This window comes from Mustela putorius, unplaced genomic scaffold (genome assembly GCF_011764305.1).
Source record: "Mustela putorius furo isolate JIRA1106 unplaced genomic scaffold, ASM1176430v1.1 tig00000731_pilon_pilon_pilon, whole genome shotgun sequence".
Classification (NCBI taxonomy): Eukaryota; Metazoa; Chordata; class Mammalia; order Carnivora; family Mustelidae; genus Mustela; species Mustela putorius.
Genome location: NW_025421461.1, coordinates 2,059,287 through 2,086,904, shown reverse-complemented (window position 1 = coordinate 2,086,904; position 27,618 = coordinate 2,059,287). Strand labels below are relative to the sequence as shown.

General features: G+C 49.0%; 1 protein-coding gene across 1 annotated transcript; it reads right to left on the bottom strand.

Annotated features, from left to right (window-relative positions):
• Positions 1-1,300: 1,300 nt before the first annotated feature.
• GID4 (GID complex subunit 4 homolog) lies at positions 1,301-27,593 on the bottom strand. Its single transcript, XM_045083654.1, has 6 exons — positions 27,042-27,593; positions 21,532-21,591; positions 14,550-14,657; positions 8,967-9,068; positions 7,252-7,382; positions 1,301-4,508 (listed from the first exon to the last, which is right to left on the bottom strand). The coding sequence occupies exons 1-6, from the start codon at positions 27,228-27,230 to the stop codon at positions 4,445-4,447; spliced, it is 654 nt and encodes a 217-aa protein (XP_044939589.1). The 5' UTR covers positions 27,231-27,593; the 3' UTR covers positions 1,301-4,444.
• Positions 27,594-27,618: the final 25 nt, after the last annotated feature.

Genomic DNA, 27,618 nt, shown 5'->3' with positions numbered 1-27,618 from the left:
CTTTGCATTTCAACTCACTTAACGTTAAACCTTATCAACACTGAAAACATTTTCTCAGAAATTCATATGGCGTTTCCAGCCTTGTTCCTCTGCCCTGCCTAGGGAAGTGGTCTAGAAACCTAACACTGTTAATGAGAGCACCAAGGTATCCTGGGGCACTGGGCAGGATGGTGTCAAAGTCAAAGTCAGGTGTTAATGGGCTGGGCTAGAGCCCTCGGTCGCAGGGTATAGAGACATTGAGGGCCAGAACCTGGCTTCAGGACGGCGCTGCTGGAGAGCTTTGGGGCATGGGCATTTCCTCTGAGAACTAGTCCCCCGTCCACATTGCATGTGCCAGCACTGGACTAAGAAACAGACAGTGGGGGTGCCTGGGTGGCTCAGTGGGTTAAGCCGCTGCCTTCGGCTCGGGTCATGATCCCAGGGTCCTGGGATCGAGCCCCGCATCGGGCTCTCTGCTCAGCCGGGAGCCTGCTTCCTTCTCTCTCTCTCTGCCTGCCTCTTTGCCTGCTTCTGATCTCTCTCTGTCAAATAAATAAATAAAATCTTTAAAAAAAAAAAAAAAAAAAAAAAAAAAAAAAAAAAAAAAGAAACAGACAGTGAACAGAGTTCTGTTCATGAATTTTCTGTGTGTGAAATAAAAGTATGAATCCTGAACACATGCAAAACAACAACAAAACCCACAAAAGCTTCCACACTGTTAAAGAAATGTAGAAATTAACAAAATGGAGCTCAAATATGGCGCTTCGGCCAGCAATGGAATGAGGAGGAATAAGGATAAGAATAAGGGGTGGGGGGGTCGTCTCTGCCCGGGGAACCTCCACAGACACAGGGCCCAAAAGGGGGCTGGTCTCTTCTTAACATAATAGTTTTGACTTAGAAGTAGGACAAAGATAGGGCACCTGGGTGGCTCAGTTGGTTAGGTGTCTGCCTTCGGGTCAGGTCATGGTCCCAGGGTGCCGGGATCGAGCCCCGCATCAGGCTCCCTTCTCAGCAGGGAGCCTGCTTTGCCCTCTCCCTCTGCTTGTGCTTTCTCTCTGTGTCAAATATATAAATATATATATATATTTTTTAATTTTTTTCTTTTTAAAGATTTTATTTATTTGACACAGAGAGATCACAAGTAGGCAGAGAGGCAGGCAGAGAGAGGAGGAAGCAGGCTCCCTGCCAAGCAGAGAGCCCCATGCGGGACTTGATCCCAGGATCCTGAGATCATGCCCTGAGCTGAAGGCAGAGGCTTAAACCACTGAGCCATCCAGGCGCCCCTATATAAATATTTTTAAAAAATAGGAATAGGACAAAGTCACTGCTTAAATACCTTTATTATTTTTTAAAAATTATTTGGACATTGATATCTCTGCAAAATACTTCTCCCGTCCCAAACCCTCAAACCCTTTCCACATGTCCTCCCTAAAGAAACAAAATATTCATACTTTGTGCCCCTTCATATCTAATTTTTAAAAACATGTAAGATTCAAAATCAAATATTCTTTCCCAGAACTTGTTAGTAATTTTAAACCACAATGCAACATACTTAATGGCATTTCTTTTTAAAAATTAGCTTATCAGACTATTTTATGAGAAAAAAAATTCAATTCAAGGCCTTAGAATATAAATTCCCTGTTTCTGAAAGCAAAAGACACTGAAAAGCCCCTTTGCTCCCCTGGAGTTTGTGAGATCCACATTACCAACAGAACCAGCACACAGATGGGACTTTCTACTTCATATTAGGCATTGCTTACTTTTGGGCTGCAGCTGAAATGCTGTATAGTTTAAAAGGAGGGGCAGGCGGGAAGGGATAATTCCAGCACAGAAGAGAGACAAGGCTAGGGGCGCAGAATGGAGGCCTTCTGAGCAGTGGGAATCTCTAAGATCCCACCTCATGGCAGGTTTGGGGTGGAGGAAGACGGTAGAAAATCTGCAACCTGCACTGATTTCTTACTGAACACAAATGTCAACCAAAACTATTGCACATAGTACCAGAGGCATGTAAACCGCTGAGAAGGTTCAGGAAAAGGTAACCCCGGGTGGGGATGATCCCCAAAGTTCCTTTGGGGACTCAAGAAAAAGAAAAGGGTTGATGTCGGTTGTTCAGGAATTACTAAGAGGCGGCGGACAGATAATGCCTTCCCTGTCCTCAACCACGCAGATGTTTACGCAAACAAAGCTTCATCACAGATGCACCCAGAAGATCTAGCAAAAGTATCACTTCTTCATTTTCCCCAATACAACAGGTACACTTCATTACCTCGCTAAAAAAAGGAAGGAAGAAATCCTAGGGTCAAACCTGGCCGGTCTGGCTAGCTGAATGGGAGAAGTGTTTGCATATGTCTTTCCTGTGTGCTGGACTGACCGGATGACCTCCAGAGCCGCACAGACAGGGTCCCAATGATCTCCAGGAAGGGAGCTCACCCCTTAGGTTCCGAGTTGGGCCTCCCTCTAGCCTTCAAGGAGCTTGCAAAATTCAGCCGAGCTGGGTGAGCACACTGTGAGAAGGAAACGGACGGCTCATGCAGCCTGGGAAAGCACGGCCCCACCGTGTCCTCTACTCACAGGATGCTTGCCGGCTACACGGGGGAGAAGCCAGCGTGGTCTCGGTACTGTGCCATCAGCTGGTGGGACCAGAGCCAGCTATCCTGATGCCTGGAAGTTTCAGAATCAAGAAAACATCGGACTCCTCTCTGCCAAACGGACAGGAATCCTTTTTCCACTGCGGTCACTGGGGCTCCAACGTTCTGGGGCCTCCAAGATCCTGGCCTCCCTACAGGGGTCGGTCTCATGTCTGCCCAAAGCCTTAGGATGACACTGCCTTGGTGTCTTGGCACCACTGCCTAGTTTCCCAAGTATTTCTCCTTGAAGGCTTCCCCAAAATTCAGTCTCAGTCACGTACAGTACAAAGGTTGTCAAAAGGAAAGTCACTTTATAAGAATACACCATATCCCCAAAACTCCTGTAGATCGAGGGGCCGCACGTGTGCTTACGCTGACCCTGGATATGCAGCTTTCAGCCTGTTTTGCTCCTGTGGGTTCCAGCTCTCCCTCCTGAATTCTGAGTAAGTCTCGTAAACCGCCAACAGATGCGATGCCCCAAATGATGCCAACCTATTAAGCTTTTTAAAACGTTAAAAAACACCTCCCCCCCAAAAAACCACACCCCGCCCACACACACCCACACACACACTTTGGCACATGAGCCTTGAGTTATTCGAGCGTGTTCATGTTCTCACCCCTCCCCTGACCCAACATTTCAGAGTGCTGCTTCGGGAGAACAGCGGCCCCTTGGGCTCAATGGAGAAGGTCACCTCGGAGCACTGTTGTCGTGAGTAGCAAAAGGAGAGGTACAAATGCTAACCCGGCCCCAAAGACAGCTCTCAGGTTTAGCACTAGAGTGGATGCGATGCTGCAAAACTTTTGTACCAGGATGACTAGTTTGAAACTGCTGGTTGATTAAATATACATTTACATATAGATATAGGTATAAAAATTACTAAGTCAACATTTGCTGTTTTCAATGTGAAAACGATAAAATGTAGTTCTGAATAATTGTGCATTTGCCATAGGGTCCTTGTTAAAGGGACCATAAAAATAATTTTGTAATAAAAAAACTCTTTTTTTTTCCTTTCTTTTTTTTTTTTTTTTTTTTTTTTAAAGTTTAGTATTGCCCTCAAGTTCAAAAGTTTGGAGCAAACGTGCTGAGTGGAGCAGGATTGGAATCTGTTCCTGCCAGGGATCTGGAAGCCTTAAAATTCAGTGATCCCCGATGGCAGGCCTAGGGAACCTGCCAGCCACTGACTAGGTCGCCGTGAACACGGCGGGGCTGGGCAGTGCCAGGTGAGCCCATGAGGCAGCCTCTGCCTCCTGTTTCATTGGCAGATGCTGCTGTAGCTCCCCGATTCCCTGCACAGAGCTCTGGGGAGGGTGGGGGGAGACACGTGTGCTGGGGCTCTGCCTTCTCTTAAGCTACCAGACTAAGCAACTGGGGGTAGGGGAGGGGGCGGCGCACAGGGCTGAGGCCTGGGCAGAGACCACTGAGCACCAAGGCTGAGGGTGACCGGGGTGGGGGGGCTGCTGACCTTCTAATCGGTTGGAGGTGGGGATGGAGGAAGGAATGGGCCTCATGGGCCTTTCGGTGATACAGAAGTTAGCTGTGCAGGAAGGAAAAGTGCATTTAAGGTAGCTTAAAACCAGATGAAGACCAAACTGCCGCAGAGAGCGGGGAAGAGCGGAGAATGCTCCCTGTGTCTGCCCTGCTGGTTGGCCATGCTCCTTGGATTCTGTGGGTTAACATTCATGCTTTCCAATGCGAGTCTGCTCGTGAAGAAACAGGAACACACGTTCTCCTGGTTCTGGCAGGTACACAATTTTCTTGGCAAAGTTCTTTTTTTTTTTCCTTTTTTTTTTTTTTTTTGCCAAGTTCAGTTTTATTTGGTTCCTGCTCTGAACCGCTGTCACCGGAACTCGTAGATGGGTGCGCTGTGTTCAGGAACGTGAGTTAGATTGAGAGACTGATACCTGCAGTGCGGGGAGAGAGAGAAATGGAGGTGGTCTAAGCAGCCTGAAGACAGAACAGAGGTGCGGAACCCCCTCCCCACCACCAGAGCGCCCGGCAGGCCCCAAGCTGGAACCAGAAGGCAGACGCATCACAGAGCTTAGCGGCCGCACCAAGTTTGGTTCTCTTTCTGTTTCTTTGGTTCATTCTCCTGAGCTCTACCTACGAGAAGCTGCTTCTAGGTCTCGTGCTCTGACCACGAAGCAGTTAGGGTACCTCTTATGAAAGGAGAGGCGGGGGGCACCTGGGTGGCCGAGTGGGTTAAGCCTCTGCCTTTGGATCAGGACATGATCTCAGGGTCCTGGGATTGAGCCCCACATCGGGCTCTCTGCTTGGCAGGGAGCCTGCTTCCCGCCCCCTCTGCCTGCCTCTCTGCCTACTTGTGATCTCTGTCTGTCAAATAAATAAATAAAATCTTAAAAAAAAGGAGAGGCAGACAAGCTCTGAGCCTCATCCCTGACCTCCACTCTGCCTCTTTCTGTTGTCCAGCACTCATCCTCTCCAGGAACATTGGGCTGGACCAGCCTCAGGGCCTCATGGGGAGCAGAGGCACACCCCATGACTGTTCACGGAATACAGGGACTTCCCAGCCAACCCCAAAGCCTATGTTACCATTCACTGCATTTTCTCGCCTTCCTAGACATGGCTATGAGGCTTTGAGAACATCAGAGTTCTGAGGTATTTGTTTTCGCCTCACTGGTAGGTGCTCCAAGGAGTTAAGCAGATGAAGGAGAAACAGAGGCTGGGACAATCCCCACATGGGGATGATAACCCCCAGGGGACAATCAGAGTTGACAGGGTAGATGCTAGCTCTCCCCTTTCTTGTTTCACATGGGAGTGAGGAGGAGCATGGGAAAAAGCAGTTTATTTCTCACCAAAAAAAAAAAAAACCAAAAATGAGGAAACACTCATGCATTAGCTATCAGGATATATGAATCCAAATCACAAGACCCCACTTCATACCCACTAGGACAGCAATAATCGTAAAGACATCATAACAAGCGTTGGGGAGGACGTGGAGAAACTGGAACCCAGTGCGTCACACGCTTTGGTGGTTCCTTCAAAAGTCAGGGAATTACCGTATGACCCAGCAATTCCATTCCCGGGTCTATGCCCGAAGGAATTGAGAGCAGAAATTCAAACAGAAACTCAAACAGATACTTATACACTTAGCAGCATTAGTCACAACAGGCAGAAGGGGGAAACAACCCTGCAACCGATGAACGGAGAAGTAAAATGTGGTACAGCATTCCCCTCCTTATCTGGGAGGATACATTCCTCAGTGGATACCAGAAACTGTGCATAGTACTGGATCCTACGTATGCTGTTTCCTTGTACAGAAACCTATGGTAAAGTACAATTTATTAAGTCAGGCACAGTAAGGGATGAACAACTAATAATAGAAGTTATAACAATATTATGGATGAAAGTTAGCAGGCACATGACCACTGACCACCATCTGCCTCTGGACTGTGCTAACTGCAGATAACTGAAACCACGGAAGGCAAAACTGCAGATGAGGGGCTGCTGTCCATCCGTACCACGGAAAATTATCTAGCAGTTAAAATGAAGGGCTGACCCATGCTGCCACATGGCCGAAGCTTTGAGCACCAGGCTGGGTGTAGGAAGCCAGACACGAAGGCCGGTTCGTCATGTGTATGAGACTCCCTTTACAGAAAATGTTGGGAACAGGCGTGTCTGTATGGAAAGATGGTCAGTGGCTGCCTCGGGTTAGGAGGAGATGGGGACTCGAGGCTGAGGGATAAGGGGCATAGGGTTTCTGGTTGCGGTGGTGGGAGTGATGGCTGCACAACTGGGAACATTCAGGACAACCGCATTGCACGCTTTCAGTAAGTACATTGTATGGTATGTGAATTCTCTCCATCGAGCTATTACTTTAAAAAGGCTGTAACAGGTTTGAAAAACTCCTTTGAAAACAGGGCAATTACTGAAACCCTGGTAATTGGGGCACTGATTTGCAGATCTCATTTTGCTGCCACTGAACAAGGAGCCTGAGTCAAGCCAGCAAGAGACATCACTCGCAAGTCGCCGAAGCGGGAAACATTTGGAAGGGGATACAGTGCTCCTACATTCGGAGAGGAAATCAGGTATTTTGCGACCAGGTTCCTTCTTCAGGTCCAGCAAGGTGCTTGGAGCAGCAGCAATGGGTCAGGAGAGTCCCCAGAAAGGGGACCAGAGCCAGCACTTGAGGTGGCACTCCACCTCTCACCTCAGACGAAACACGGGGCAGGACCGCCAACTCCCATGGGGACCCCTCGGTCACCAGACTGAGACCAGAGGGCATGGGGCCAGCATGTGAGGACCGTGACCCCAAAACCGGAAAGGCTGCTAACAGTAAAACTCACCCTATCCGTAGCTGGAACCTACGGTTTCGTTACTGATTCAATTTGGGAGAACATACGAGAGTGGCCAAGGTTGGGAGAAATGCTGCTGATAACAGAAGTGCCTGAAAGCTCTGAGCAGTGAGTTTCTTCAGCGAGCACCCTGAGATTTACTCTGCTCTGTGGTTAGGGATAGGAGTCCCTCCACGAGCAACTGAGATCATTCAAAGAGGCCCCCACATGCAGACAGAGCACAGAAGCTACGCAGAAACAGGTGGAGAGGGTTTCGGACTCGGCAAGCGAAGGGAGAACCCGGGGTGAGGGACAGCGGCAAGCCGCCCCTTTCGCCTCTGGGGTACCTTACCATTCTGAACTCCTATGGTAATAGTAGCCCTCTATGGAGGCTGCCGACTTCTGGAAGCAGATGTAATAGAACCCGGCAAAGGAAGCGCCGCTGATGTCTTTGATCGTGTGGTCTGGGACCAGGAACTGCTCCTGCACACAGATGGAGGAGGTCAGTAACAGACGGTGTGCTCCAGCCGCGTCTGGGACTCCCCATTAGCTTTTAGGTGGTTCTCAGGCTCAGTGTCACATGGCCTTGCCCCGACTTGCCGGACAATGGTGAACATCTGCACTTCAACCCGATCTGTCAACAGCATTCTAGATACTAACACAGTAGCCTGTGTCTTGAGCTCACTGATATCAGCAATGAAGAGAGGGCTCTAGAGTCCACGCATCTTGGAAATGCCTGGATACCCACGTATGTGTCAGAACCCACTGACAGAATGAGCCGGGAAGAGGAGGTTTCTGGCTCACCCCGGGAACTGGTGCTAGGCTCCTGATCACCTCTGCTTTCTGAGGGCAGATCAATCACCACTTGCTCGCGTAACACCCCCTCAAAAAGCCCGACACCCACGGCCATCAGAAGGGTACTGTTCTTGCTTGGGCACCTTGGGAAGAGGTGAGCCTGTGATCTCCCATAGCCAAGCTGAAAAGCCACATCCGGGGACCTACTCTCCCAGCAAGATGAGGTCAGTGGCCTTAGGGTCCCAGGAGGTCTACCGAAAGCCCACAGCAAGTCACACTGAGAAGGTCTTTGGAGACCAAACAACTACACTGGGTTTTTTTAAAATATTTTTTTAAAGACTCTCTCCATCCCTTTCCTCAACCTCTGAAATGCTAGTTTTTAAAAATTAATTTTAAAATTAGAACCTTGCAAGATACTTCCTTTAGTGCTTTATTTGCTGGCACAGTTCCCACCAGACAGCAAGCTCACGAGGGCACACTGGGCTTTTACCCTTTGCACTTGGCTCGTGTCTGTGTAAGAAGGGACAGCACCCGCCCCCCTCCCCAAATTCTTAGCTGTACGAACTAAAGATTGGGAATAATACTCAATGATTTGCCTGTACGGAAGCTGGCAAGATTTCAAGATAAAACCACTTTCTCCTACAGACTGGGAACCAGGGGTTGGAAGCGGGTGTCCGCTCATAAAGTGATTTCACAAACCCGCTTCACGATTTTGCCAGCCTGTGGCTGGAACGCAGTAAATCCCAGGCTATCAAAAGAGAACACAAAAGACGTGTCAGCCCAAAGCCAATCTCTCGAGTCCAGCCAGATGGAGCTCTCTGAGGGCTCGTGAGAGTGGAAAACCCAAATTCCATTCCTGGTCCCTCATTTCCTGCTGGAGGGAAGCAGGCAAGCTGAGAGCGCACTGAAGCTTGGCTAGGACGTGATGAGGGAACAGTCACTTAGGCGGGTTCGCGACTGAGAGCAGGCAGTGACGGGGAAGGACTCTGGGTCTCCCGAGAACACCAGGGATGACTCAACCTGGAGAGTCAAGGGTGCTGAGGGCCGATCACCCCCTCCCCCCAAGCATGAATTCATCTGCTAAACCACCGAATGGTGTCACCAAAGACAAACCGCGGGGCATGGCGGCAGCTGGCCAGTGTGGCCTGGAGCCGTGCCCACTTTTGTGAGCATGTAAAGGCACTACACGGAGACAAGTGGTCATGAGCACAGACTCGGGGAGCAGATGGGGCGCTGGGTGTGGTGCAGGCTCTGGCTGGCCTGGGACCTTACCTTCCACCTCATGAAGACATAATCCCCATTCTTCAGCTCTTCATAATCAAAGTCATCGGAATTAAATGATTTTGCATACTGATAAAAAGCCAGAAACTTGCCCTGAAAACAAAAAATTGAGCATGAGGACTGATGGGCGGAGGGGGAGGCCAGTGTCACAACTGTCCTCCTGCGCCCAGCAGCGAACGCCTTCGCAAAGGCGTGATGTGGCGGCTGGATGTGCCCACAGAGCAGCAAAGGTGGAGGATGGGGGAAGGGAGCCTGAGGTCCCCATCCGTGAACTCAGGCCTGATCCACCCACCCCCTCACCGCTCCCTGCCAAGGCACCAGGGCGTGACACCTGCCTAGTTAATGCAGTCTGAGGAAAGGCCCCCTGAGTTGGGAAGGAATGTGATTCCAGGGGGCCTTTTCTCAGGACACCTTACCACAAGCAAAGCCAGGAAGGACTGGCGGGAAGATCTCCTAGTCAATCAACACGAGCCACGCAGAACAACTTAGAGCCAGCACGTCACCCCGAAGGCAGAAAAGGGCTTTACTAAAGCGGGGTCCTCTGACACAGGAACGTGGCTTGGGGCCAGCCAGTGAAGTAGAAACAGGAAGTGGGTAATATATGTTAAGTCCTTTTAAAAGTGGAGACTAGAAATAGGCTACGAAACTGTGTCTCATGATCCTATTTTTGTAAAAGAAAAAAAAAAAGAAAAGAAAAAAGAAGGTTAATACTTGTTTTAACTTCGGGTATTGTTGTTATAGATGATTTTTTTCCTTCTCCTTATCTATTTACTCAAATATTTAAAAATAAATATGCATTCATTTTATGAGAAAATACCTAAAATAAGATTTAAGATACAGAATTTGTGACACGTATATTTCTTTTTCTTTTCTTTTCTTTCTTTTTTTTTTTTAAAGATGTTATTTATTTGACAGAGAAAGACACAGAGAGAGGGAACACAAGCGGAGGAGTGGGAGAGGGAGAAGCAGGCTTCCCGCTGAGCAGGGAGCCTGATGGGGGACTCAATCCCAGGACCCTGGGATCATAACCTAAGCCCAAGGCAGACGTTCAAGGACTGAGCCACCCAGGCGCCCCGACATGTGTATTTCTATTCTAACTGGATTAAGTATATGGAATCTTGACTTTAGGGCACCACCGTGATACCGACTTCAAGTATCAGGAAAACTTGAGGGTGAAAAACAAGGTCTCTGATTCCAATTGACAGGCGGTCCTGGTTTTACTGAACTTTACTTCATTGCTCTTTGGAGATACTGCATTTTTAAAAAAAGATTTATTAGCGGTAGGGAGAAGGTGAGGAAGAGAGAAACTCGAGCAGACTCCACGCTGAGCGCAGAACCCAATGCAGAGCTCCATCTCATGACCCTGAGATCATGACCTGAATGGAAACCAAGAGTTGGATGCTTAACCAACTGACCCACCCAGGTGCCCCAGATGGTGCTTTTTTTTTTTTTTAAATAAATTGAAAGTTCGTGGCAACCCTGTGTTGAGTAAGTCAGTTAGTACAATTTTTCCAACAGCATTTGCTTCCTTTGTGCCTGTGTGTCACATTTTGGTGATCCTTGCAACATTTCAAACTTTTTCATTACTCTGATCTGTGATGGGTGATCTTTGATGTTACTAATGGAATTGTTTTAGGGTATTACCAACTTCCCCCAAATAAGACAGCAAACTTCATCGATAAATGCATGTGTTCTGACTCTTCCACTGATTGGCCATTCCCCCATCTCTCTCCCTGTCTCCTCAGGCTTCCCTCTTCCCTGAGACACAACAATATTGAAATGAGGCCAATTAATAATCTTACCACAGCCCCCAAGTGTTCAAGAGAAAGGAGGAGTTGCATGTCTCTTACTTAAAATCAAAGGCTAGAAATGACTGAGCATCTCAGAAGCTGAGACAGGCGGACGGCTAGGCCTCTTAAACCAGTAAGCCAAGTCATGAACACAAAGGGAAAGTTCTAGAAGGACATGAGAAGGGCCTTAGAGGGAACAGATGAATGATAACAAAGCCGTTTAGTGGTCTGGAGAGAAGGCCAACCCAGCACCAACACTGGCTTCAGCCCAAGCCTAACCCAGAGCAAGGCCGTGACTCCCTTCAGTTCGGGGAAGGCTGGGAGGTGAGGAAGCGGTGGGAGAGGCTGAAGCTGGCGAAGGCTGGTTCAGGAGGACTGAGGAACAGCGTTGTCTGCGTACCACAGATGGGCAGGCTGAAGCAGCATGCGCTGACGGAGAGGCTGCAGCAAGTTCTCCAGAAGATTCCAGACCCTCATTAAGCTAATACACTACACTAAACAACCACACTAAGTAACAGACTCTGAACATAGACGAAATTGCTTTCTGTCGGTGGAGACGCCATCCAGGACTATCATGGCTGGAGAGCAGCCAACACCGGGCTTTAGAGTGTCGAAGGTGAGGGCGACTCTCCTGCCCGGGGCTGAGGCAGCTGGTGACTTCAAGTTAAGCTGACGCTGCGGGCCATTCCGAGAACCCTACGACCCTTACGAGTCATGCTAAGTCTACTCTGCCTGTGCTCTAGAAAGGGAACAAAGCATGGATGACAACACGTCTGTTTACAACATGGTTTACTGAATATTTTAAGCTGAATGTTCATACCTCCTGCTCACACAAAAAAAAGATTTCAAAATATTACTGCTGCTCAACAAGGCACCGGGTCACCCAAGAGCTCCGATGGCGACGGATGGTGAGACTTCCACTGTGTTCAGGTCTGCTAACACAGCACCCACTCTGCGGCCTGTGGAGCAAGAGCTCATTTCATTTCAACTTTCAAGGCTTTTTATTTAAGAAATAGACTTCAGAAGGCCCTAGCTGCACAGAGAGTGATTCCTCTGACGGATCTGTGCAAAGTAAACTGAAGACCTTCTGGAAAGGATCCACCATTCTGGATACTATTAAGAACCTTTGTGACTCACAGGAAGAGTTCAAAATATCAGTACAGGAGTTTGGAAGAAGCAGATTCCAACCCTACAGGTGACTGTGAGGCTTCGAAACTTCAGTGGGGGCAGTCACTACAGATGTGGCGGCAACAGCAAGAGAACCAGAAGCAGAAGCGGAGCCTGAAGATGGGCCTGAGTGGCTGCGAGCTCATGATGGAACTTGAACAGAGGAGCTACTTCTCCTGGAGGAGCCAAGAACGTGGTTTCCTGAGATTGAATCTACTCCTGGTGAAGATGCTGTGAAGACTCTTAAAACAACAACAAAGGACTTAGAATATGACATGAACTTAGCTGGTAAAGCAGCAGCAGGGGTTGAGAGGATGGACTCCAGTCTGGAAGGAAGTTCCATGGTGGATAAAATGCTATCGAACAGCATCCAGGGCCACAGAGAAATCATCCACAAAAGGAAGAGCCCCCATGACGGTGGTCAACTTCATTGTTTTCTTGTTTGGAGAAATGGCCAGAGCCACCCGAACCTTCGGCAAGCACCCCGCTGCCAGTCAGCAGCCATCAACACTGAGGCGAGACCCTCCACCAGCAAAAAGATTAGGATTTGCGAAAAGCTTAGAGGATGCTGAGCGTTTCTCAGTCTTTGAGTTTTTTTTAAATTAAGGTGTGTACACTGTTGTTTTAGACCTAATGCTATTGTGCCATTCACAGGCTATAGTATCACGTAAGTGTAAGTGTTATATCCACTGGGAAAACAAAACGATTTCATTTGACTCACTTTACTGCAAGTCACTTTATTGCGGTGGTCTGGAAAGGAACGGAGCCCGCCATGTCTCTGGGGCACGCCTCTGTCAGCCACTGGCCAAGCCCTGACACACGGGGATCCCACATGGGACACTGGGACACCAGCGTGGGCTGGGAAAGGTACAGGAAATGGAGTACTGCAAAGGTGCCCAGACTGCTGGGTGAGGAAGGGCCCAGAGGCTCCTCATCCTAACATACCAAGGGCGGCCTTCTTCGTCCCCATGTCACTTAAAATACATCAGTTCAGCCTAACGAAGGAGATCCAGATATTTTCCAGTGTTCTAGTGGAAGTCTGGCACACTAACAACTGGTTTCCAGGTAGTTAAATTGCCACAGACCTAGCTTAAACTGACTTTTCACTTAAACTGACTTTGAGTCTCAAAGACCTCGCCTTTTTGGCAGAACTGATTTCAGATGGAAAACCCGGGTTGGACGGGAGATAGGCTGTGGCTCAGTACAAGGAAGAGCCTTCCCGCCGGGGCTGTCCGAGAGAGAAGGGACCCATCTCATGAGGCCTCAAGCAGCACGGAAGAGCCCGCATCGGGCAGGCTGGGACCAGACAGCAGCGGGGAGCCCCTCCAACTCTGTTCCTGATGCCGGCTCCACGCGCACCGCTCAGGCTCCCCAATTCCCTCTTGTTCATTCCCTCGTGTTGCACACACACAAAGGACTGACTTTCAGTGTCTATTTGTGACAACAGGTAAAACATGTAACTTACCAAAAATGGTTCTAAAAGCTCAACCTACAGTGAGGTTAACTTGGACGAGGGTCTGTGGTAGGGAGTCCTGTCCAAGGACTATCATGTTGGAATCAGGAGAGAGCTCGGACAGGCCAGGTGAGAGGTGCAGTGGGAAGCCTGAGGCGTTCTAGAGTTTTCGTTACAGACTCAATCACTCTGGGTGGGTTTAGAGGGTGAGCACATTGGACTTCCTCAGTGTTAAACCAAAATTCACTGGAGCGCTTGGCTGGCTCTTTGGTGGGGCGTGCGGCTCTTGATCTCAGGGCTGTAGGTTCGAGCCCCACATTGGGTGCAGAGATTACTTACAGATAAAATCTCAAAAAACTTAAATAAAATCTTTAAAAAAAAAAAAAAAAAAAAAGGGGCGCCTGGGTGGCTCAGTGGGTTAAGCCGCTGCCTTCGGCTCAGGTCATGATCTCAGAGTCCTGGGATCGAGTCCCGCATCGGGCTCTCTGCTCAGCGAGAGCCTGCTTCCCTCTCTCTCTCTCTGCCTGCCTCTCCATCTACTTGTGATTTCTCTCTGTCAAATAAATAAATAAAATCTTTAAAAAAAAAAAAAATCTCAAAAAACTAAAAACTAAAAAAGCAATAATAAAATAAACCAAAATGCACCATGGCCATGGTCAACGAAGCCAGAAGGCTATTACGACAGGCTGGGAAATGGATTTTTGAAGGCATAAACTTGTATGAAAGCCAACGAAAAGACCTGCACACGGTGACTCTAAGTTGTCTCAAAATGTTCAATAATGGTGAGTCAGAACACACCCCACACGGGACAGTCAGAAGTGGGGGCACTGGAGTTTCCAGTGGCATCCTGATGATGCTGAGGTTGTGACCGTGCGTGTCGGTCTGGAGCTGGGTAAGAACCCTGCCCCCCCACCGCCAGGGCTCTCCCCACACGGAGATGCCAGTGGAGAAGCAGCTTTCTAGAAACTGCATCTCTACCTCACACTAACCCCAAAGACAAAGGCCATTGCTCTGTGTCTCCCAGGGCTCCCCACATACAGGGGATGAGAAAGGAATGGTGTACAGGCAGACAGGACGGGGGACAATGATAAGACCCAGAGAGCTAAGTTCCTTGACTTTCCAGCAGAGCTTGGGGGGCCCCAAGGAAACCAAAGACCTACTCACCCAGTGTTTCCGATCCACATCCTCGTCTGCATCCCACTTCCGCGTTAAGAAAGGGTGTTTTTTGCTGATTATTTCTCCTTCAAAGAAGGTCGTAAGGGTTGGATACTCCTATGGTAAAAACCCAAGTATCAGAATAAGGTCTCAAACAGGAGTTTTTACCTTTCCCAAAGGAAAACATCAACCTGACTTTAACTTATTCCCAGGACTTTGACAAAATGATCACACTGCTAAACAATGACCTTTGGGTCAGTCCAACGAACTGTCAATGGCAGCAGCATCAACGTGACCTGGGTGCCCAGAGAGCCTTCTGGACTTTATGGAGTTTGCCAGAAGTGAAGAACCCTCCTTCGACTTCACTTGTTACATGCTGCTCCCTCAGAAAAGAATTTTGGACGAGTGCATTACGAGTGTTCTAGAATACAAAGCAGATAGTAACTAAGTAGAATTTACTTTGCCAGGAATTTACTTTCCACTCTTCAGGATTCCAGGGGTGGGTGTTTTGTTTTGTTTTCTTGCAGAATACTTTGGTATATTAGGGTACATTTAATTCTATCATATGAACTAAGACCATCCACTCTAAGGAAAATACATGTAAATTATGTCTGTGATGGAAAATCACAACAACAGAAACAAATACCATGGGGAAAAAAATAAGCTGTCATCCTAACCGGGTGCTTAGAATACTCCCATGAATTTTATTTGCTATTTGGTCACCTGCTAATAAGGGGGCACCCAAGATTTTGAAAAAAACTAATGGAAGAAAAAGTTCACACTATTAGAAGTCCACCATTTCTCTGCATTTATGAAAAAGCAACCAACTGACCAACCAACCAGGCAACCCCTCGGCCCAGCCTGCCAGGCCCTGGTGTTTCCTGGAAACGTGGTAATGATGGTCACTGGCCCGGCAAGCCATGGATTACAGTCCTAATGTCCCGGGGACCACAAAGGTCCCACTTTCTTCTCCAGACCCTAGGTAGGCCCCTCTTATTCTGCATCAGACACCTACACGTGTTTAAAATAAATCTGTGGGGTGCCTGGGTGGCTCGATCGGCTCAGGTTATGACCCTAGGGCCCTGGGATTGAATCCCACAGCAGGATCCCTGCTCAGTAGGAAGTCTCCTTCTCCCTCTGCCTGCCTTTCTGTCTCTGTCAAGTAAACAAGTAAAATCTTTTTAAATTTTTTTTTAATTTTGTTTTTTAAGATTTTATTTATTTATTTGACTGACAGAAATCAGAAGTAGGCAGAGAGGCAGGCAGAGAGAGAGAGGGAAGCAGGCTCCCCACTGAGCAGAGAGCTCGATGTGGGACTCGATCCCAGGACCCCGGGATCATGACCTGAGCCAAAGGCAGAGGCTTTAACCCACTGAGCCACCCAGGTGCCTCTATTTATTTATTTTTAAGGATTTTATTTTTAAGTAATCTGGACACCCAACATGGGGCTTGACCTCATAACCCTGAGAGCAAGAATCACATGTTCTACCAACGGAGCCAGCCAGATGCCACTAGTTTATACCTTTAAAATTAGGTTTCCAGGGTTGCCTGGGTGGCTCAGTGGGTTAAAGCCTCTGCCTTCAGCTCCAGTCATGATCCCAGGGTCCTGAGATCGAGCCTCGCATCAGGCTCTCTGCTCAGCAGGGAGCCTGCTTCTCTCTCTCTCTCTCAGTCTGCCTCTCTGCCTACTTGTGATCTCTCTCTCCATCAAATAAATAAATAAAAATCTTAAAAAAAAAATCTTTAAAAAAAATAAATAAGGGCTCCTGGGTGGCTCAGTGGGTTAAGCCTCTGCCTTCGGCTCAGGTCATGATCTGGGGGTCCTGGGGTCGAGTCCCACATCGAGCTCTCTGCTCAGTGGGGAGCTTGCTTCCTCCTCTCTCTCACTGCCTGCCTCTCTGCCTACTTGTGATCTCTCTCTGTCAAATAAATAAATAAAATCTAAAAATAAATAAATAAATAAATAAAGGGGTGCCTGGGTGGCTCCATCAGTTAAGTATCTACTCAGGTCAGGTCAAACCTGCTCAACGAGGAGTCTGCTTCTCTCTCTCTCTCTGCCCATCCCGCTGTTTGTGCTCTCTCTCACTCTCTAATAGATAAAATCTTTAAATAAATAAAATAAAAAAGTATAAACTAAATCATGCTTATCTGTTTTAGGGAGATCTACTAAGAGAGAAAGTTCTGGATCAGTTAGTACATGACTTGAGGTTTTTGTTTTTTTTTTTTTTAAGATTTTATTTATTTATTTAACAGACAGAGATCACAAGTAGGCAAGAGAAGCAGGCAGAGAGAGAGGAGAAAGCAGGCTCCCAGGACCCTGGGACCATGACCTGAGCCGAAGGCAGAGGCTTTAACCCATTGAGCCACGCAGGTGCCCCCTGACTTGAGATTTTAAATGGAAAGCTACATGTGTGGATTTTCTGAGGTTTGAGCTTTAACATTTTTTTTTAAGCTTCCACAAAAAAAGACAGAAAGGAAAAATGATAAAGTGGTCATCTTGCAGTACAAAGAAGATACTTATGGCCCAACTGCATGTTTTCCTAATGAACTAATTCTGCGCTGGAAACATTTCGGGCCATGTATCAAGGGGACTGCAAGGTACCCCCAAGCTCTGAGAATTAAAATAAAAGAAACACTGCCTGATGAATGAGTCAATAGGTTCAGAAGTTACCAGAGAGATGAATTGTCTCCCAGGGTAGGACCAGGAGATTCAAGCACTTGCATAGAGCCAGACCAGCGGTAACCTTTAAAGCCAAAAGAAGAACTCTTGTTTGCAGGAGGGACATCAAAAAAATGACTCAGAGAGGAAGAGACGAAGCCAGCAACCCCCGACCCCCAAGGCAGGCAAGGGCTTCCTACAGGGGGTCCAGCTGTGGTCAGGTGTTCAGGTCGTCCAAACCACTCCCCACATGGATTCCAGGCCGACCAAAACCTCTCCGGTGATGGTTCTGACTTTCCATGTAGACCCTCTTCCTGGGGGATTAACACCCAGTTGGCTACGAGGTCAGAGGGAACCTCTGGAACATGCATGTACCTCAGTTCAGAAATGAGTAAATGCGCACTCTTGTGTATATATCCATCTTGGGGAGTTTGGTTAGTGTGACTTATCTCCTTGGTTCAGACAAGTCTGCCCAATCTCAGCAGAAGCTTCCAAATTCATCTAGTGAGTGAGGGTAGGGCTAGCCCATGACTCCCTGAAGGCTGGGCTCCTAGGCCCTGTGCCAGACGCGGGCCCCTTCCTGGAAATGTCCCCTCTCTCCACTGGTGGTTGGCTCAGAATTGCCAAGAAAATGTTACCTGACACCCATTCTTCACAATTCTGGGATTTCACTTCCAGAAAGCACAGTTTAAGAACTGTGCTCAGGAGCCTGCTTCCCCCTTTCTCTGTCTGCCTCTCTGCCTACTTGTGATCTCAGTCTGTCAAATAAATAAAATCTTTAAAAAAAAAAATAAAAACTGTGCTCATTTGTGAATGTGAGGTAGCTAAGAGACAAAAATTACCTCCAATTTAAGAGTTCACTTTCTAGGGGCGCCTGGTGGCTCAGTGGGTTAGAGCCTCTGCCTTCGGCTCAGGTCATGATCCCAGAGTCCTGGGATCGAGCCCCACATCGGGCTCTCTGCTCAGCAGGGAGCCTGCTTCCTCCTCTCTCTCTGCCTGCCTCTCTGCCTACTTGTGATCTCTGTCTGTCAAATAAATAAATAAAAAATCTTTAAAAAAAAAAAAAAGAGTTCACTTTCTATATTGTATGCACGAGGAAGATTAGGGCTAAAACCCAACCATTTAAATGCTTTTATTAAAATAAGTTACATATGTGATATTTTCACAACTATAAATGGAAAAGCAAACAAACCTGAAAAGCTCTATTTTACAATACAGGTAATAGTCATTCAGAGAATCCCACCATTTTTTGGCATTTCAGTGATTATATACAGTGACCACATACTGGATTTAGAATTTAAAGATTGTATTTATTTATCTGACAGAGAGGGAGGGAGCCTGCACAAGCAGGGGACATGGCAGGCAGAGGGAGAAGCAGGCTCCCCACTGAGCAGGGAGCCTGATGCGGAGCTTGATCCCAAGACCCTGGGATCATGACTTGAGTGAAAGGTAGATGCTTTTAACTGACTGAGCCACAGAGGTGCCCCTGGATTTTAGAATTTAAAAAGTATTTAATATAGCTGTTCAGGGGCACCTGGGTGGCTCGGTCAGTTAAACATCTGCCTTTGGCTCAGGTCATAATACCAGGGTCGTGGGATTAAGCCCCGTGTCAGGCTCTTTGCCCAGCGGGAAGCCTGCTTCTCCCTCTCCCACTCTCCCTGCTTGTGTTTCCTCGCTCGCTGTGTCTCCCCCCTCTCAAATAAATAAATAAATAAATAAATTTTTAAAAAAGGAAAAAAAAAGATGGGTGTTCAGCGCCATGACTGCACTAAAGGCCAATGAACTGTACCTTTTCCATAGGTGGACTGTGTGGTAGGTCAGCTGACTCAGGACAGCTACTTAAAAAAGTGGTTAAAGGGGCACCTGGGTGGCTCAGTGGGTTAGGCCTCTGCCTTCGGCTAGGATCGTGATCTCAGGGTTCTGGGATCAAGCCCTGCATCAGGCTCTCTGCTCAGCGGGAAGCCTGCCCCCCCCCTCCCCCCGCCGTCTGCCTCTCTGCCTACTTGTGATCTCTCTCCCTCTCTCTGTCAAATAAACAAAATCTTTATTTTTTTAAAAAGATTTTATTTATTTATCTGACAGACAGAGATCACAAGCAGGCAGACACAGGCAGAGAGAGGAAGAAGCAGGCTCCCTGCTGAGCAGAGAGCCCGACGCAGGGCTCGATCCCAGGATCCTGAGATCACGACCCAAGCAGAAGGCAGAGGCTTAACCCACTGAGCCACCCAGGCGCTCCGTAAATAGAATCTTTAAAAGAAAAAAAAAGTGGTTAAAGAAGATAAAATCCAAAGAATCCTGAGGTGTGAGCAGGCCCCAGGTAACTCAGAAGCACGGCCGTCCTCCTCTGATGAAATGTGCTGTTAGCACCATACCCGAGCCTGCTGCTCATCGAGGCGAAGACCAGTCTGGACGGCCACGCGCTCATGAGGCTGCCAGACTGGCCTGGGAGGGTGGTCTCCCCACAATAGCCATGAGCCTAAGGGCTCCCCACCCCAGAACCTGACAACCCATGACTCAGATGTTTCCCTCTGTTAGGGTGAATTGCTCCTAGGGGATGCCGTTTCAGGATTCTTTTTTGTTTTTTAAAGATTTTATTTATTTATTTGAGGGAGAGAGAGAGAGCATGAGAAGGAAGAGGGTGAGAGGGAGAAGCAGACTCCCTGCCAAGCAGGGAGCCCAATGCACGAGTTGATCCTGGGACTCCAGGATCACGACCTGAGCCAAAGGCAGTCGCTTAACCAACTGAGCCATCCAGGTGTCCCCATTTCATGATTCTTAATGGTACTCACATTTCCATGCAGCTTCCTAGGACCATAGTGGCTGGGTTTAGAGCCCGTGGCAGCATTTCACGGGACAGATTCTGTTGGGTCCTCATGAAGCTAAATGTTTACGTTCTGCACTCAGCAGACACACCTGGCTGCCAACCGGCTGAGCATACTGTTTCCCACTGCCCTCAATTCAAAGGCTGGAATCCTTCATTTTCTACCCCTACTCTACTGGGTAAGTTTCTGGAGGTGAGGAACAGGTTACCTTTTCATCCCAATGACAAACGTCACAGAAAATTCTCAAACTTCTAATAGAGAAGAGGGAGGACCGGAGGGAATCAAAGAGACAGAAACAATTGTTCCAAGGTAAAGGCTGTTCAGGGCCTTAGTTAGTATCACTCCATTTGTATCAGGTTAGAGTCCTCCTCTTGCTCTTACGTTGTTTCCTCCCCTCCTAGGATGAGCCCCTAGAGTAGATGGAGTGGGTCTAGTTTATCCTATCCTTTTTTTTTTTTTTAAGATTTTATTTATTTACTTATTTGACAGACAGAGATCACAGGTAGGCAGAGAGACAGGAAGAGAGAGAGGAAGGGAAGCAGGCTCCCTGCCTAGCAGAGAGCCCGAAGTGGGACTCGATCCCAGGACCTTGGGATCATAACCTGAACCGAAGGCAGATGCTTTAACCCACTGAGCCACCCAGGCACCCCATATCCTATCCTATCCTACTCTATTTACTAACCCAGTCTAGTTGACATGCACCATCACATGGGTTGCGGGTCCGCATGGTGATTCGACAATGCTAAACCTTGTGCTGTGTTCACCACAATGGTAGCAGAGTGGGTATTTTTCATTCTCATTTTACAGATGAGGAAAGAGAAACAAAAGCTCACGGCCCCAGCAAGGGACAGAGAAAGGACGTCCCTCCAGGTCTTCCCAAGGCTTGGTGGAGCTGGGCCACGGACAGGGAGGACCGGTCAGGCCCACACCATGGCAGCCAGGTCAGGCCCAGGTCCTCACGGAGGAGTTGGCGGCTGGGCTCCGTCCCCTCCTTCTCTTCCTGCTGACTCACTAGCAGGGAAAGAATGGATGCTCTTTCTTGCTTTCCATATCCCTAGGAGTTCTGAGATTTTAAAAGTTTGGTGCAGAGAAAGGAAAACCCTCTACATTTCCCTAGTAGCTTCTTGGGTTAGGATCTGGGTGATCACTTGACATTGTTCCAGTGAGCGAAGGGGTTTAAGGAATGTTGAAGACCTCGGGCTTGGAAGAAACCATTAAACTTAGGATGAGAGGTAGCCATATTCCTACTCTATTTTTTTTTCCCACCAAAGGATTAAGTAGAAACTCAATAGTGTTGGGAACACTGTGACTCCTTTATAAACTTTAAAGATTTGTGCATCCGTACACTTTCCAACAGGATACATCAAAACTACATCCTTTGTGTGTGAAGTACAACTTCACAGGGAGCTTTAGTCGGGCCTCAGGGTCCACGCTCTTGGCCATTCACACCCTGAGAAGGCCAGGCATGCAGCCCACCATCTAGTTCTAGTTCATTTGAAGGAGTGCTTACCTCAGTAAGGCCTTTTATCTTCAGGTATCCACAAAGGTACGAGTTCCCCGTGTCCACATGCTGGAAGGAAAAGGACACACAGTCTAGTTACAAATGGAGAACCCCCTGGGACAAGCTGCGGATGCTGTGGAAATCCATGTGTCCTGCGGGCACAGGCTGGGTGGGCTAAGGGAAGTCTGGAGGTGGGTGCCCACCGAGCTTGGCCAGGGCTCACCGGCCTTCAAGACCTTCGGGAGTCTGCCCTACCCATGGGCCTGTTCAGACCAAAGAAGCTGATCCCAGGACCCTCTCAACCTCCTAAGATGAGTATCTTGAGACCGAAGTGCTTTTCTGGAGCAGTGAGCCCACACACACAGGCCTCCTGCCAGTCTCAGGAGTGTACTCCTCCCCTACACTCACACTAAGCACAATCCTGCATTAGTTTTTTTAAAAAAGATTTTATTTTATTTATTTATAAATAAATAAATCTCTCTGACAGAGAGAGACACAAAGAGAGAGGGAACACAAGCAGGGGGAGTGGGAGAGGGAGAAGCAGGCTTCCTGCTGAGCAGGGAGCCAGATGCGGAGCTCGATCCCAGGACCCCAGGATCATGACTGGAGATGAAGGTTCAGATGCTTAAGGACTGAGCCACCCATGCACCCCTGTGCATTAGTTCTTTATGAAATGGGAAGCATAGTCAGGAAAGACCTCATACGAACACTGCTTGGGCAAACATTTCCGTTATGAACCAAAATGCTGACCCCCAGATGGGAATATATTGTTAAGTGTTCACTCTGTCCATTTCATAGACGAGCACCCGTATTTCTTGGTGAAGAGTTGGGAGACTACAATGAGCAGGGGTAACAGGCATGGGAGATTTTAAGGCTGAGTAACTACCACTTATAGGTTGCTGAGACACTGCAGGGTGCCTACCCAACAACCAATTTCCTACCTTTCCATGCTGCCAGAGCCCAGATCCTGTTCTGGCACCCACCCTGGCCCCACAGGGCTTGGTCAGCCCTGATGGACCCAAGACAGACACATGCCCCTGTTCTCTTGTGAGTCATTAGTCTAGGGGTGAGTGACCTGACCAATCAGGTATGTGTGTCAGTCTCCTGGGGGGCCTCTGGGAAAGATGCTGGCTTTTGAGGAGGCCCTCTGTCTTCCCCTGGAAGTGGCAGTACCTGTACGAGCACCCAGGCCCTCGGCAGTCATCTAGAGACCATGAGGACAAACAGGCCGGGAAATGCCAAGGATGACAGTGGAGAAACAGAAAAGGAACGAGGCCCCTGAATGACCAATCTGGAACCAAGCCACCTCCGAGTTTCTTATAATCAGAAGTGCTAGGTTCACTCATTCTTTTTTTTTTTTTTTTTTTGTTTCACTCATTCTTTAAACTATTTTGAGGTGGCTATGGTTTACTTACAGCTTAGTGCACCTGAACTGGTACAATTCACCCAAATCTATACAGACTCGTCCTGAACAAGCAGATTTTCACATTTTATGATAACTTGGGCTCCCTTAAAAAGCAGACCCCTGGAAAGAAAGCAAACCCAAAAGTACAATGCCACTGGCACGTAGATTTTAATGTTAAGCGAGGTCTCATTTTAAACAACTAGGAAAGTTTTGTGGTATTTTTCAGATTTGGAGACTTAACTACTTTCATTTACACCGTAAATCATATACTCCAGCAATCCTTAAAAACTGTAATGAGAACAGTCAGCCAGAGGAGGTCAGCACCAAAGCAAACGGGCTTCAGTGAAGCTGAAATGCTCTCACAGTTTGGACCCCGTGACAAAGGTAGCCCATGTGAAAACTGCCAAAGCACTTGAAATATTCTCATCGGCTGGCCTTGGCCTTGGATGTGATCTAAAGTGGTTGATCTGACTAACACGGTTCAGCAAAGGACTTTATTTAAAGGACACACAGCTCTAACCTGGGGCCTTAAATTTCATATATGCAATTCTCACTGAATTCAATACACTTTGGGGTTTCACAGCTGCTGGAAAGGGTATCAGGTGGCCAAGATACCTGCTAATAAGATTAAAAACCGAACTGGAAGTTGACTAACATTTTGCATGGATTATCACATGCTCAAGAATCAGAATTTCAGTTTGGCCTCCTTTCAACCATGTATCCCTCCCATTCTGCCCCAACTCATCTCGATGACAGTTGGTGAACTCAAACACAGTACAATGCAGAGACCTTACACCGAATGCCAGGCCAGCATCTTGATGAGAAAGATAACAAGGCAAATGTTTAGCAAGAGCGTCTCACAGCACAGCTGTGTCCAACAGCTGCTCTTTCTAGTACCCCTTCACTGTGACCCTGGCCTTCACTTTGGTCTTGGCTCCTTGCATGGCAGAGGAGAAACAGAGTAGTTACAGTAACAATGGCAACAAGGGAAACCCAGCCAGAATCTCATGAAGGTTTGGGAAACTCTCTAAACTAGAATTAAGAGGAAAGAAAGAAGGAAAAAAGAAAGAAAGGCCCCAGAAAGCCCAAGAAAAGATGTGCAACATTGTTAGTCATTAAGGAGATTCCAATCAAAACCACAATGAGACACCACTTCACACCCACTAGCAGGACTGTGATCAAAGAGATCGGCAGTAAGTTAAAAGTGTCAGCAAGGCTGTGGGGAAACTGGACCCTCATGCGGGGCTGGTGGGAATGAAAACTGCAGTAGGCACTTCGGAAATCGGTGTGGCAGCTCCTCAGAGTGGTAAGCACAGAGCTGCTATTGGACCCAGCATTCCACTCCCACGAGGAATGAAGACGGTGTCCACATGAAAGCTCATACAGCAATGTTCATTCCATCGTTAAAGGGTTTCCAAAGGCCCAACAAAATGCTATATATCCATACAATGGATTATTATGCAATGATAAAAAGGAACAAAGCACGGCCACATCCTACAATTTGGGTGAACGTTGAGGACATGACGCTCGGCAACAGAAGCTAGACACAAAAGGTCCCATAGTGTATGACTCCACATACGTGAAATGGCCAGAATAAGCAAATCTTCGGGAATGTGATGGATAGGAGGTGAGGTTTCTCTAGGGGGCTAAAATTAGGTTACAGGGATGCTTACCCAACTCTGAGTACACTAAAACTACTGACCTGAACACCTTCAGTGGGCGAGTTGCGTAAGATGCGAACTGTATCTCAACAAGCTGTTAGGAAACAAAGCAAGCAAGCAGGAAAGAGGCTGAGGTATATTCTAAGAAGGTTGAGTCCAAGAAACTGGTCCTGGCTGAAAAACCAGGGCGACGATGGGCCAATTCACAGGCCACTGACGGTCTCAGTGATGGACAAAGAGCTCACCAATCCAGATGTAGGGCGGCATTCCTGGGCATGGCCACAGCTCCCACCAGCAGACATTCTATTGAGGTTTGAGCCAGGCTTCTACTCTGGGCTGCCCTGAGACCAGTCAGTCCTGCAACAACTCAATCACCACTTCTATTGGTTCACAAGGACATGGGCACCCGATAGGATGTTGGAAACACACGAATGACAGAAGCGGGAAGCTGCTGAAGAAGTCAAAGACCACTTCTCTTTGACACTTAGCGACCCTGCTGGTCTACCGCATCAGAAACCGTCAATATAAACAATCGGTACAAATTCACGATCATTCCAAACACGACCCACACCAAGGACCTCACTGCCAGAATTTTACGATGTTGCCCCCACAATAAAGAAAAAAGTCTTTAACTTTATACTAAATTCTCACATTTTAAGCAAAAGAAAGGAGGGGTCGCTACATGAGGCATATAATTATGAAGACTGAATGAATCAGTCACAACAGTTTTCCAGTTATAACAAATGCCACGGCTCACGTGAAAAAGTTAAGTTTATGGAGCAAAGATACAATTAAAATGAAGAGGCAGTTTTCTCCACCAAAAAAAGATGAAACTATTGATTCCCCCAAAACAGTAAGAAAAAAGAGGTTAATGGTGCTCTATGGTTAGGAGAAAGAAAATGTAGCCGCACTGTCTTTTGGGTGGGACACCCACTTGCTCAGAAGAGAGGCTGTCCAAAATTTACTATTTTTAAAGAGCCAAGGGCACATAAGGCAAAGACACATCTTGGGTTCTGTCCTCACACTTGGGAGCAGTAAGGTGGCACACTAGGTCCTCAGAGCTTCGGTAAAAGGTCTTTCAAGAGGGCAGATGGGAAGGGGCTTTGGGAGGTGGGGCCTCACACTAAGGAAAAAAGGGGCAAAGGGAGGAGGAAAGTGGATCCTGAGGCAGGCAAGGGTAGCTACAAAGGAAGGGGTTTTGCGGGGAAGGGAGAGAAAAAGGAGTATGAACTACTGTTGATCGCTGCCTGGAGAAAAAAATGTCAAGTGTGTTTCTACTTGGATGAGAGGGGTGAAGTGCAGAAAAGGGCCAGAGTAGGTAAAGCTGTCGCTCCAAAGCTACCAGGGGCTGGCACCAGGTATTTAGAAATCCAGGTCAAATTGTTGGGGGCGGGGGGAGGTGTACACGGACAGCAAGGAAATACAGTGTGAGAGATAATACGGGGTGAGTTCAAATTCCCAGCACATGGCTATCAGAGACCAGGAGGAAGCCCTGGTTGTGTAGATAAAAGAACACAGAAAGAGGGTCCCCTGGAGCCGAGGAGGAAGATGAAGGTATGGGTTGGGGAGGCAAGCCGGGGAGACTGGGAGGGGCCTGGAGGTGGCCAAAGAATGAATGCAGGGACCATGAGAAGCCTAGTGCGGGAGGCCTGGGGCTGGGGGCAGCTGGGGGCAGCTGGGTGCCTGGGCCAGGAAGAGACTGGAACAGCTGTGGGGGGAGGGAGGCCAGGAGGCAAGATCCCCACAGACTTGGAGGAGCTCCACTCAGCAGCACCCAGGATGTGAGTGCCTGGTCTTGAGGGAGTAATTACCAGAGGCTAGGAATCAGTTGTGGGCTGGGGGGCGCTCAGGGGCTAATGGAGGGTGTGTGCGCCGGGTCCGAGGGGACTAACTAGGCTCTCCCAAGGAAGAAATCCTGGGAGGAGGGCCTCAGGGTTTGAGGATCTCTGGAACTTTGGAAAGGGGAGGGGAGGAGGACTGTCTCAGGTCTGAGATAATTTGACATGGGCCCAGCCTCGGGTAGGGTCCCAAGTCAGGAGAAACCAGTGGAGAGCTCTTCAGGGTCTGAGAGGGACTGGAGGGGTGGGGGTGGGGGGGCTGATCTCAGGGCGATAGGTCCTGGGGAGGAAGGACTCAGGTCTGAGGGTGGCCAGTCACGGGGGGGCTTCCGGATCCCAGGCAGGCCGGTCACGGGCTTCGAGTCTGGGACAGTGTTCAGGGTCTGCCAGGAGCTGCTCCCGACAGGCTCCGGTGTGAGGGGGCAGGTCAGGGCTGGGGCTTGGAGAGTGTGAGACACCAGCTGGGCAGGTCCCGAGGGGTGAAGCGCCTGGTGCAGGAGGCCCGGCGGCGAGGGCCTGGTCCGCGGCTGCGGGCTCGAGAAGCCGGGGGCGGGCACGGCCCGTGAGCGCCGCGAGGAGGCCCGCGGGCCCCGGCCGGCCCGGCCCGGCGCTCACCTGCAGCACCACCTCTACGTCGTACGAGTTCCCCTTGCTCTTCTGGTGGCCGCGGAACTTGGAGCCGCTGTAGAGCAGGCTGGTGGCCACGCCGGGCTGCTGGGTGTTGATGGGCGGCGGCGGGATGAGCGAGGCCGCGGAAGCGGCCGAGGCACCGGCCGGCGGGGGACACTCGGTGCGGACCGGCATCGCGGGGTCCCCCGGAGCCAGGGCTGGGGGGAGGGGGAAAGGAACCGCCGCCGCCGCGCGGGAGCCGAGGGGGGTGGCAGGGAGGGAGGGGCCGGGGCGCGCACGCGCGGGGTGGGGGCGGAGGGGGGACCACCCGCCCGCTGCCTGCGGACCAAGCGCTCCGGCTGCCACCGGGACCCCGGGACCTGCGAGCAGGGCCTCCCTGTCCTGAGCTGAGTCCCCCTCCCCACTTGCCCTCGCACACACACACCACCCTTTCGATTGGCTCAGGCGCGCCGGGGGGGAGGGAACAGGCTCACGCGGCGCTTCCACCCATTGGCGGGCGGAGAAAACACGTGGCGGGGTGCGCGAGGGGTCCTCTGGGACTTGTAGTCTTCTTCCCGAGGCG